General features: G+C 33.9%; 1 protein-coding gene across 1 annotated transcript in view; it reads right to left on the bottom strand.

The window, feature by feature from the left end:
• TPP2 (tripeptidyl peptidase ii) overlaps positions 1 to 13,068 on the bottom strand; it is a 313,725-nt gene that overhangs the window by 162,972 nt on the left and 137,685 nt on the right. Inside the window, exon 16 of the mRNA XM_089825602.1 lies at positions 5,486 to 5,640. Coding sequence (XP_089681728.1) covers positions 5,486 to 5,640 — 155 coding nt within the window. The remainder of the gene's footprint in view (positions 1 to 5,485; positions 5,641 to 13,068) is intronic.

Below are 13,068 nucleotides of genomic sequence, written 5' to 3'. Positions count from 1 at the left end.
TGGCTCCATCACCTGCAAAGCACTGTCAAAAGTTTCTAAAGGTCCCCAGGAATATTTAGCTAGAAAAGCATATCTCAAAAATAAACAAAAGTTGGACCGCAACGTCATTTGAAGAAACCATGACAAAATCAGCATTGATCATACTAACGAAGCCCAAATTTCTTCATCAGTGAATGACAAAGAGGCTAGCGCCTGGCGAAAAAGTGACCTCCAAAACTTGTGAGCTTAATAGTGGGAGCTTCCTCTCAACCAAGGAGGAATTAAGGGATTCGCATTCATTGAATTGCAATGAATTTGAAAATTATCTTTTGTCCTCCAAAGCAATTACAATTTCATAATCAAATTACCACAGATAGGTTTCTACGAGGTAGGGATATCAGTTTTTTTGAGAAAGGGTGATCAACTGTAAGATTGAAGGTTTGTGCCTACAAATTCTTCATACTAAATTTATGTTTCTATGAGGCAGTGGATTCCCCCTCCCATCTCTAGATACTATTTCCACCTCCACCAAGAAGTAGAGGGGCAAAGAAACAAAAGCCAAGCATCTTTATATAGAAGCCAAGGAGTCTGTTGGTCTTGGCTCTCAACCATGCAAGCTCTTCTTCAAAAATGGTGAAAAGGCAGCACTTCACTTGTTTGTAGCTTGTTTTCGTTCCAAAGTAAGATTTGAATCTCTTAGCCTATAGTCTCGGTTTCTATTTTAGCTAATTCATTTCATGTTTTGTTTGCTAGTAACTGGAAACTTCCCCAACTTACAAGCAAGGTTAAATTTATAGTGGGAAAGCTTCTTTGTTTTCTTTTCCATGGATTATTCACTAAGCATTCAATTTGTCAATGGGCATGCTTGGATACAAGCAAAGTAACGAGACTCGGACCCGGCTCGGACTCAGCAAGGGTAACTTGACTTGTGACCCAGCTTGGACTCACCTTTGACTCGGCAGTGACTCGGTGAACTGATAAAACCCTTGAAATTTAGAGATTTTTTTGGATTTTAATTAATTCCATGCACCCATTATCGAATAAAGATTAAAGACACAATAACATCATAAAATAAAAGGTAATTTGATCACATACATAACATATATCAATTATGTAATTACAAAGGCAAAAAAAATAAAAATCAGCCAAGTCAGATGAGTCAACCGAGTCACCTAGGCAAGTTAGCCGAGTCACCTTGCCAAGTCAGCCGAGTTAGGCGAGTCAGGTGAGTCAGCTCTGTTGACCCAAGCCAAGGTCACAGGTCATTTTGACCCAATTGAGGCAACTTGACTCGCCGACTCGAACGACTCGCCCGACTCGGAACGAGTCTCGTTACTATGGATCCAAGTACAATACATACATGTGGCCCAAATTCAAGTCTAGTATGTGAGGCCCTGGGGTATTTGACCAAAATGTGATCAAGCATCTACACATTCACATCAAACAAACCCATGATAGATCACACAAGGCACAACAGATAAATAAATAAATAAAAACTTTCTGAAAAAAATTACGTTCAAACATTTTTTACTATTGCACTACAAATATGTAAAATTAGAAAAACCCTCCTACATCTCACTATGTTTGCATTAACGACAAGTGAGTTGTACAATGTAATAATAAAATCATTTCCCTATTAATGTCACCATCATTCCTCATTGCTTTCCCTCCTACTTATTCATTCACCCAAAGGTGGCCAACAAGTATGTGTATTAAAATGACAATCTTTTTGTAGGTATTTTTACTATCTGACAATATTCATGATTTGGATTCATCTAAAAGCCATTTGAGCATCTTCATAGAGATTTTGTGGGTATTGCCTACTGTGCTAATCTAAGAAACCAATAATTACTGCATTCCCTAAAAACTGTTTTCTTTACTTTTTGCCACTTTTTAAGCATCCAAGACATTAATAGTGGGTTTTATTCTTAATTGTATGAACTTCGTCGGATTCACAAATAGGGAATTAAGCTATTGATATTATCTACGTGAATTTATTGAAAAACACCATCTATGTTATGCCCTATTTTTAGGTTATAAGGTGTATTTCTAAGTTGTGATTCTCGGTCTTCCATAAAAAATTTCTAGTGTGTTGCTTGAAAGAAGCTAGTATTAGCCTCATTATTGTCCTTGCAAGAGCTTGTATTCCTCTCATTTCGATGCTCCTATGAGTCAAATATTTGTAAAAGATTACCAATATGAAATAAATGATTAAATTAAATCTAATTCATTGTATCTTAGTAAATGTATAATGCCTGACTGGAAAAAAGTGACAAAACAGGGATACCGGTCATTTTCATGACATGAGAATTAGATTGGCAGATTAGTATGTATAATCCAACTAATTCAGGTAAGGATTGTTATGAACACAGCTCGAATAATGATTAACATGACACGAGCAATTACAATAAGCCTAGTTGTAATTTATATTTTGCCCATCAAATTGTAATTGGTATAAAAGTTGTTTCTGAAATTGATTGGCATACACTTGATTCAATGTATCAAAAACTTAGTTGCCGATTAGGGATACAAATCAAATTTGGGCACGTGAATTGGATCTGTGGATTCACAATTTTTTTTCCCAATTAGGATTCGTGAATATATGTGTGTGAATAATATATATGCATTATACATACTAAAAAATGAGAGAACTATACATAATTCTAAAACCAAATCATTTCATAGTATGAGTCTATGGTTCTAGTATGGATCTATGAATCTATTATACTTGATCACTGATCTATTTTCATGATTATAAAGAAAACCAACACATAATACATTGAATTACTGAATTACAAAATTAAAATATGAAATTTCAAAATATAGATCATTAGACTTAAAGTTTGTAAGATGATTCAATCATAAAAGAATCAAGACTAAAGGTTTTGATTTCAATCAGCAAATGGATTTTCAAGAAAATGGATTTCAATTAGCAAAAGTTTCTTGTGATTTCAATCATCAAATGGATTTTCAAGAGGGGTAGTCATGAGCAGCAATTATATTCACGCTGTTACTAATTCGTTCAGGATCCGGGTACTGATCTGTGCGGGACACTCATTTTGTTACCCATATTTGCACAGGATCCAAGTAGGATCCCTGATCCTGCCTGTGGATCGGTCTAGATTTGCGGGCCACGGATCCACAAGCAAGATCACAGATCCTGCCCAAATTCTCACAAAACCATGTCTGAATCAGGAGCCAGATCGGATCCAAATCCAAATCCGGCCTGTTTCAGGCAAATCCGGTAACTAAGATCAAAACATAGTTCAATATTGAGAATACAATTGTATATAGCCTGATTGAGAAAATGATGATAAAATAGGGGAACCTGTAATGTTTATGAAATTAGAAGTAGATTCTTATATTATTATTTACAATCCTAATAGTTGGAATAAGTATCATTATGAAAAAAAAATTCAATGGCAATTAACATATTGTCACAGGGGAAAATAACCCTCGAGAATTGAATACTTATGTCACTAGAAAACCTAGAAATGAGATAAATGGATCATGGAAGATCATTCATTTAGAATTTCTCTCTAGGAAACTATTTGAAATTCAATCTCCACTAAATATATAAGCAGTTCAAATTAATTGACCCAGACACTAATACACACTTCACAGTCTCAATTCTTCATTTAAAAAGGCCTGAACTTTGAATGATCAAACCCTAACTACAGCCCGTTGATAAATATAATAGTTGAGCTTGAAAACAATAATGGTGTAGATGTTGTTGAAAGAAGATTTTAATGTATAACATGACTTTCTAAGAATCTACAAGCAACGTGTGTACTAGTGTGGTCCTGGCTTGAACTAATGCATGACTTGAGAATAAACCAGATAAATTTAAGAAATTTGGACAGATGGCATGTTTTGCACTTGACATCTTAGTAATGTGATATATAGAATCAGTTTAAAATTGAACTGGTCTAGCACACCAATAAATTTGGAGAAACACAATAAAGAGGATGTGATACCTTCTGTGTTTATCCTTTTCAATGCACGATTTGATTGGATGTGTATATGTTATAATAAATTGTTGTGATGGATTAGAATTTATCTGCATCATAGGGTTGTTTGTGAGGTGAATTTCACATTCACCATGTCTATAAAATATTGTTTCGTAGGTGCTTGTGGAATCCATAGACCTGCTACTAGGTTATCGATGTGTAGCTAAGATTAGAGATTGGAGTGTTCGTGATGGGCTAAATATGGCACCTGAAAGCAACCTCTAGAAATATCATAATATGCATCACATGTGCCTTGCATCTAACATCTAATTGAAATAGGGGACCACCAAAAAATGATCAAAAAATAGGCACAGATATCTAATAAACAGGAAGAACCCCCAAGAGCAAAGAGCAGCCACACAAGAAATATGAAGAGCATTAAGAAACACTGTCTGGATTAGAAATGATTAAGTTGTCAGTGCCATCAGCTATCACTATGTAGGGGTTGATAGAAGATCTGATAGTGCTCAATAGGAAGTGCCAAGGTTAGGAAAATACTTCTACAAGGATAACACCTAACATCCAAGGCCAAAGTAGCTCTTATATTAGTGAAAAAGCTCAGAATATGCATCCATCCCTCTAATAGGAGATGTGACCAAAGAGGAGCAGTAGCCATTCCATAACTCAAGAATATAAAATAAAAGAGAAGAAAGAAAAATTGAGAATTACATATCTGGTCTTTTATGATCAGTGTTATCAATTTTCCACAATCCATTACAATTTTTGAAAACAGCTTCTGGTTTAGATTGTGTAAGATTTTTTATCATCAATCTACGCCAGAAGCTGTTTTCAGAAAGATCTTTTATGATCAATCTTCATCATTAAGCAGTCAAATGGCACTCAAAACATTAGATGACATTAAATATAATATAATAAAGAGAAATAAATAAATAAAATGTGCAAAGGAAATCGTATGCTGAATGGATAATGGTCACAAAGACTACAAAAGATTCAACTATAAACAAAAGAAGGATACAGGCAAGGACAGATCCCTACAAGCCATAGGTGTTTAACAATATAATTATCACATAAGATAGCTTTTATAAAAAGAAGACTAATTTACAAGCATATTGACCTTGCAGAAATTGTCCAATGCTTGTAGGTAGACTGAATAAGAATAGCAAACCAGAGCTACACTGAACAAGAATTGAAGAACTAAAGAAAGGTTTTCTCATAATTGATCTTGTAAATGTATTTCATTAAGGTAAATGGATTTGGCATCCATCAATGCACGTCTTGCATTTGTTCTTTAAGTTTAGGTATGCATTCCCCTGAATAAGAATAAAACTAATTTCAACTATGTATGCATGTATAAAACTCAACCTAAAGTTTTCAAAACACATAAAATTTAGGAATTTGAAAATTCAGGTTTTTAATATATGAATTTTTTAACCCAAATTGTTGATAAAAACCAGATGATTCTCTTAACAACAAAGATAAAGTATACAGTAAGGAGAACAACTCCATATATGAGAGTTACGATAAAGAATACTAACTTGAAGCTGCGCCCATTGTGTGTGAGAAGAATATATTCAGGGGCCTTTACTACTTCAGCATTGCTGGATTTTATTTGAATGCATTCCTCAAAAGGAACCAAGAGTTTTAACTTGTCAGCATCTTCATGAAAATTTGGCTTGACCTGTACAGTCCACTGCAAAAAGAATGCAACATTCCACATTTGAACTTGAGGCATAGAAAGTATGATATAATCCAAGAAAAGTAGCAATGATATGAAGGACACCCTAAAAATAGATGAGTCACTTCATATAAGAATGCTAAAATACATAAACCATGTTTATATTATTTCCTTATATATTCAACTGGATTTTTCCAGTTGATCTGCAAAATATACAACTCCTTTTTAGAAAATGTTTACATTAAAAAGGATACATCACATTTCAAACAAAGAAAATAGTAAATATTGGGATAGCCTGGGTAAGCAAATGTGGCACTGCCAAGTTTTAAACTTCAAATTTTCTTACATTAACAGAAAATAACGGGTTCAGCATTACAGGATACACTTAAATTTCCCAAACTTGTGTGAGAATAAAATTGTTTAATTCAACATTCAGATAATAGTTTCCAAGCATAATTATTTGATTAAACATTCAGACAATTGTTTCCATGCTTACAGAAAAATCATCAAAATCTCTGATTTTAAAAACTTCGGGAGGCCAATTGAAGCACTCAGTCCCACTCCTATATGATGGACAATCTGACGGTATAATATTATCAAGGAACACTGTAATAACCCCAACAGGTTATAACTTCTTCAAACACCAAAAAACTTTATACTTCAGTGGTTTGACATTTCGTCAAACACTTTGCAAGCGAGCTATGATACCACTGTAATAATCCTGCTCAATTCTAACCTTAAAATGCTGATTGAAGGCTCGAAGAATTCTGTCAAACACTTTGCATACAAGGGGTCATATGACTGATATAACTTTTCAGATTGCTGCAATGACTCTTGTTTTGATTTGCATCAAAGAGAATGCTTACAAAAAAAACTCCAGATTGTCTAAACAATGACCTAACATGAATGTGCAACTAATTTTGACAATATTCAATACAAATATGAGACTTAACTACTTGCAATATGCAGCTACAGCAACTAGTGATTATGACAAATACTTTGGATGCAACCTAAGATGGCATTAATGCACTTACAACCAAGTGTCATTAATATAAACACTTAGTACGCAAAATTATAACATTATTTATGCCAAAAAGAGAACTTACAACGAATTGACATTTTGTCAAACAATTGGCATGCAAACTAATAAGCTGATCATCAAACTCTAGGTTTGCAATATAGATAGTCTAAAAATTACAATGCTCTTTCAATTGTAAAATCCTAGCCTTCCTTTGATACCAATAATGCCAAATGGCAAACAAAGACAAGTACAATGTGAAATAGTGAAGTGCTGAAGCTATATTTTGTACTCAGCTGAAAACCTACATTTCTCAGAAAATATGCCAAATGAGAAGTGAAGAACCTGATTGTAGATTGCTGCAATAATTTTCTTCAATATTGCCCCTTCTGCTTTGTTTTTTTTTTTTTTGATCTGCTTTTTCCACTTGCTTTTTCCGGATTTGCTTTTTTCATTTTGCTTTTTCAAACTGTTTTTTCGAATTGCTTTTTTTCGGAGCTGCTTTTTTGGCCTACTTTTTTGGTTCTGCTTTTTCGGCCTGCTTTTTCGAACTGCTTTTTTGGCCTGCTTTTTCGGTTTTGCTCTAAAATGGCTTCTTATAATTTCAGACCTGCTAGAAATGACCTCCAATAATTTCGGCTTTGCTACAAATGCCTCTTGAAATGCTGAAATGTTGAAAATGGCCTTAGGCCCAATGATGCCCTAGCTGAAGTGACTGAAGTATCACCTCCAAATGTGCAACCCTTCAGAAGATATTTCACTTCCTCAATTATGCAAATCCAAGAGAGTTTTCATTTCCAAAGATCAACTGACTATCTGAAACCACTTGGCTCCACAATAGACTATGTGACTGAATCACAATTTGATGTCAAGAGAGAAATAAACAACTGGATGATTAGAATGAAGCCCAGGGTGCCTATTTATTCTTTTTCTCCACTTTCTCCAGAAGCTTCTAGAACATTATTTTATTTTATCAATTAAGTGACTTTATAAAATATTTTATAATTCAAGTCACTTTATTAAATTAATTAAATATAAAGTTACCTTTTAATATTTATTTATTTGATAACTTTATAAATAATTAACTTAATACCACTTATTTATTTAATTAAAATAATTAATTAGTCATCCTCATAAAATATTCATTATTTTGGATAAAGTAATTAATTTAATTAATTAAATCAAATTGCCTCCAAAATGGGGACATGACAAACACAAATAATTAATCACATACCAGTTACCACATAGCTTTTCTTTGTAAAGAGTTAATGTCAATTACTAACTAATATATCTTATCCTACTGTACCAATGGCCTCTGAAGGATGAAAAAAGGAATAGAAGGCATTCATCTTTCAAATCCTTTTAATAGTAAATGTTGTTAAGGCTGAAGTTTCTAGCTCTTTCAAGTGATTAAGAGACAGTGCTTGAAATAGAAGTCTTCACTTAATTCTACATTCTATTTTACCTGAAGCTTTTCTAGCTATACTATACCGGTCCAATTGCTGGCAAAGTTTCCCCTACATGTTCGCATATTCCACTTTGTATCTCATTTGGTGAAAATAAATTTATTTGCAAGCCTAGAACACATTTAGTCTTCATACTGTAGCTCAAAGGCCCTGGGACAAATCTGAGTTAACTTTAGTAAATGGGGCAAAAGAGAAATAGAAAAAACTATATTTATGTTAGTATATATAATTTTATAAATGAATGCACAAGAGATGATAATTACAGTGTAAATTGTGTATATAGACATCAAAGGTTGTGTACCAAGTGACATTTTCATTGAGTAGTTTAGGATGATTGGAATAGCAGAGTTGTAAGGAGATGCATCTTCAATACTGCAAAACACATCTAAAGGATGAGAACATATATCCCATACAAGCAACAGGCATTGAGACATCCCCAATTGCAAGAAATGTCCAATTATAATGTGCCATACCAATTTTCTTTCAACATACAAAGACTTCAAACTTGACTGAGGCATTTTGACAAACAATTAGAGCGCACGATACAAATTAAGAATTTATGATTTTCTTATTTGGTAAAAGTTGCAACAATACTAAATTATTAATTCCACAGAAACATAATCACAAATATTTGAGATCTTCAATAATTTATGTACATTTTTGCCATATACGCTTCTCAAACAATACATCAAACCATAGTTCCAAGAATCACAGCGATTCATGCGATTCACGCGATTCGGCGATTCGATTCAAGCCAAACGATTTTTTGTGAATCAATGAATCGAATCAGCGATAAAGGGTTTATGAAATAAGTTACTCACTAAATTTCAAGGGTTTTTTTAATTTTCCGATTCATGGCCGATTCACGATTTGATTCGGCCTTGCCGATTCCGATTCTTGTTACTTTGCATCAAACAAATGGACACATCCTTGTGCAATTCCACCACCACCACTTGCCAAACGGTGTTTCCAACATGTCCCCACAACCGTCAAAGGACTCATTTATGTCTCTAGAACACATCAAAAACATGCAAGCATCCCCCATGTTATCCAAGTCAAAAAGTGCAAAAAAAATGTAATTGTTGTTTTTTTTTTTTTTTTAAATTGTGCCAATAACCCTAACTTTGATGGTTTATGGGACCCACCAACACCATAAATTGTTACAAACAGTTTCTAAAGAATAAGGGTTTGGTTAGATTGATATGGACTTGATGTTGCAAAACAACATTGAATAAAAAAATTTAAATAGCTTGCACCCAGAAGATTTGTGTTGTTTTGAAGCCCCCCACTCACCATTGTCCCCTTGTTTGTCCCCCTGCCATTCCCAAATCTAAGCACTTGCTCATCCTATTGAATGTCTCTTGATAGGTTTGGACTTAGGTATTGCATATTTCACTTAAGTTTTACATTGTATGTCCTAAAATACAACAATTTAAGCTAAGATGTTCATAATAAAAGAATTCTATATTATTTAATTAGATTAAATTATCTAATTGTAACATTAATACCCCCATATCCAATCTTATTACTATTCTTGTTCAAGGACGGAAGATCCAAGGTGCCTAGAGACCAACTGCAATGGGCTCCCTCAAAGTTTATAGGTTCAAGCCTGTATCCTATCTTGGGACTTGCCCTCAAGGCTTCTAAGACACTAACTCCTACCCTATTTTGAGACAAATAGTCATTGCTTCGATTTATACAAGCCCCTCCTTGAAAAAATCATAGCCTTCACTTCTTAAAGCTAAATGGTAAGTAGGATTGAATATGGCTTTTGTATACAACTATAATATTCATTTTCTTATGGTAAGTAGAATTGAATATGGCTTTTGTATGTAATTATAAGGAAAATGTGTATCCAAGATGCCTAGAGACCAACTACAATAGGCTCCCTCAAAGTTTGCAAGTCCAAGTGTGTATCCTTTCTTGGAACTCACCCTCAAGGCTTCAAAGATGGCGACCCATACCCTATCTTGGGTCAAATAGTCATTGCATGGATTTATACAAGCCCCTTCTTAAACATCACAACCTTTCCTTCTTAAAGCTAAATGGTAAGTAGGATTGAATATGGATTCTATATATAATTATAATACTCATTTGCTTATGTTAGGTATGTTCATTTGTCATTTAATAAGAATTTCCAAGCTCCCATACGTACCTTCTACAAGAACATGTATGTGTAGCAGCTTATGCTCTATCCTATAACTTGATAGTATCCATATATAGAATGTTTCTTTCGAATTCTATATGAGTATTGTACTATTTTCCACTACGTTTTCAATTGTATTAACCTCAAATCCTTGCTCTTATTTTACTGAACTTAGTTTGATTATGTTTCCAAGCTCCTATACATACCTTCTACAAGAAAATATATGTGTAGTAGCTTATGCTCTATCCTATAACTTGATAGTATCCAAATATAGAACGTTTCTTTCGAATTCTATATGAGTATTGTACTATTTTCCACTGCGTTGTCAATTGTATTAACCTCAAATCCTTGCTCTTATTTTACTGAACTTAGTTTGATTATGTTTCCTCTTACCTCAACTATTAGACCTTATCCTCTTGCAAAGCTTACAACCTTGTTCCAAGGCAATCACAAACACCTTATTCCAAGGCAACCACAAACATATTAATATTGGATAAGAGCTAAGATACCAAGTTAGTTAAATGCAAGAATTCCTTGTTGATGTCCTATTACCGCATATCTCATTCCCCTTCCTATACTTTCCAAGTCATACTTATTTGATATGAGTCATGGGACACGACCTTACAGCCAACATCTCGTGTTTAACATTGTCAAAATCAATTGACTTATTAATAGAAGCAGAAGTTAATTTATTGATTTTTTAATCAACTATGGGTAGTATTTGATCCATATTCATATGTGTTAAATATTGATTACATCGGGAATTATATGTATGTCTATAGCATATGGGAGGATCATAATCCCTTAGGAGGTTATTTGACTTTGATTGATTTCATTAATATTGTAGATTATAAACTTTTATTAATAATATTCTTTATTTATCCAAAATAATTTGATATTATATATTGATTAATAATATATTATATTAATGATCTATATTAATTAATTAATATACTATGATCTAGTTAAATTTATCGATCAAATAAGGACTCGTGTATTTAGAACAATATTTAAACAAGGTAAATATATTTTTTAAATGTATTTGTATTATTTGCACATCAATTAGGACTCAAGAGAATAATATAACTTTATTCTCTTTCCTTTTAAATTGTCTTTTTCCCACTCAAGACAATAATATAACTTTATAAGCTAAAGTGACTTATAATTCCCCTTTTAATTCTAAAGTCGCGTTATTATAACAAGTTCATCTTCTAAGTTTCTAACATTAAAATAAACATCTTGTCAAACAAAGAAAGCTATATATAATAGCTTCCCAGAAAGCTCTCAACAAGACGCTCGAAGTCCCATACTACAAACCCAGAAATACAAACCCCGGTTGACTTACTACAAATAGTATCAAAAACACCTATCATCTCCACTCTAATCTGCCTGAAAGTGAAGATGCCTATGCTGAAACTCATACTTACCCTTGGCAAGACTTGGTTAGCCACAAGACCATGAAAAAAAAGGTTAATGATGCATCAAAGGTTGATGGCTAGAAAAAGGGGACATTACAGTCCTCCCTTCCCAAAGATCGCTTGCCCTCAAGCAATGTATGTCTGCATGTTATAACAAAAATGCCCGGATACCATAATAATCTCAAGGAAGCTGCACCACAAACCCGTCGCACCACTCTGATACAAATAGCGTGTCTCAAATTGTGAAGTTGCCCATCGGTTCTCCACAACAATGCACCAGTTATACTAATATCAAGATCCTAGATAACTCTATGTGCATAAACCATCAAATCAACCTCCCATGTGTTGCTATCATATGTCAGAAAATCCTCAACCCAACTGAGAACCTCACTCCATTTGAGATCACAAGCACTACTAGAGTCAAATAGAGATGGTAACTCAACATCATGCCAATCAACTCCCTGAAATAATACTGACCATGTGACTTATCCTCCTGGGTCCCACAAACAAAAAGGTCATCAACCTTCCCAACTATTTGTAATATCATGTTGCTCCATACTAAGACAAAGGATGTCCAAAATATCCAACTGCTCCTCTAACATGTATCCTAAAATTATAACTATATTGAAGAAGTAAGTTGGACATGGCTTCCTCTATCGTGAAGGAAAGTGTAACAACCTAAGTACCATCATCATGCTCAACATTTGTGACAGTAGAGTAACCATAGCCACTAGATAAATGAGGAGAAAAATCAATCAATGAATACCCATTAGCATTGTCCTCTCTCCTTATATGCTCATTGGCCATACTGTTAACCAAGGTACTATCCAAGGTTGATTTGTGATCAGCATTATGCCCCTCTTTCAAATGTGAAGTCACCTCCTAGCTGCAATCAGTATCAATCTGTGATCAATATCAAAAAGTGTTCCCTCATCAAACTCAAATAGTGGATTTTCCAGTATCCAATCAACTTCCATCTCAAAATGTGAGTTACTATGCTTCATCTAATCAACATTATGCTGGTCTAAAGGTATCATAAGAATAATTATCCTTGGGCACCTCTACACAAATAGTAGAACCAAAAGATACCTCATCATCCCTATAGTTATCAACTAGAGGACATGGTGCCATAATGGAAGGAGACTCCTTTTAAGTTCAAGGTGGCTGATCCACAATGCCATCAACTTCATCCCTATTAAGCTGCCCATATGACTGAGTTTTATCTTTCTTTTCATCCCTCTCTATAGGTTGAAACAAATCTCCCTTCCTTCTTCTATCAATTTTGTCCCTTGTTAAGAATAATTTCAGTTTTTGTTCACATTGTTTGATGATATTGGTATCCAAACTACAAGCACCAGAAGAAGTAACATGTGTTTGTTTCAAAATCAGCCAATA

The sequence above is a fragment of the Cupressus sempervirens genome, chromosome 4 (assembly GCF_028749045.1).
Source record: "Cupressus sempervirens isolate cs-2001-9-10 chromosome 4, ASM2874904v1, whole genome shotgun sequence".
In the NCBI taxonomy this organism is placed as follows: Eukaryota; Viridiplantae; Streptophyta; class Pinopsida; order Cupressales; family Cupressaceae; genus Cupressus; species Cupressus sempervirens.
The sequence above is the reverse complement of the archived record's forward strand: the minus strand, read 5'-3'. Positions and strand labels throughout refer to the sequence as shown.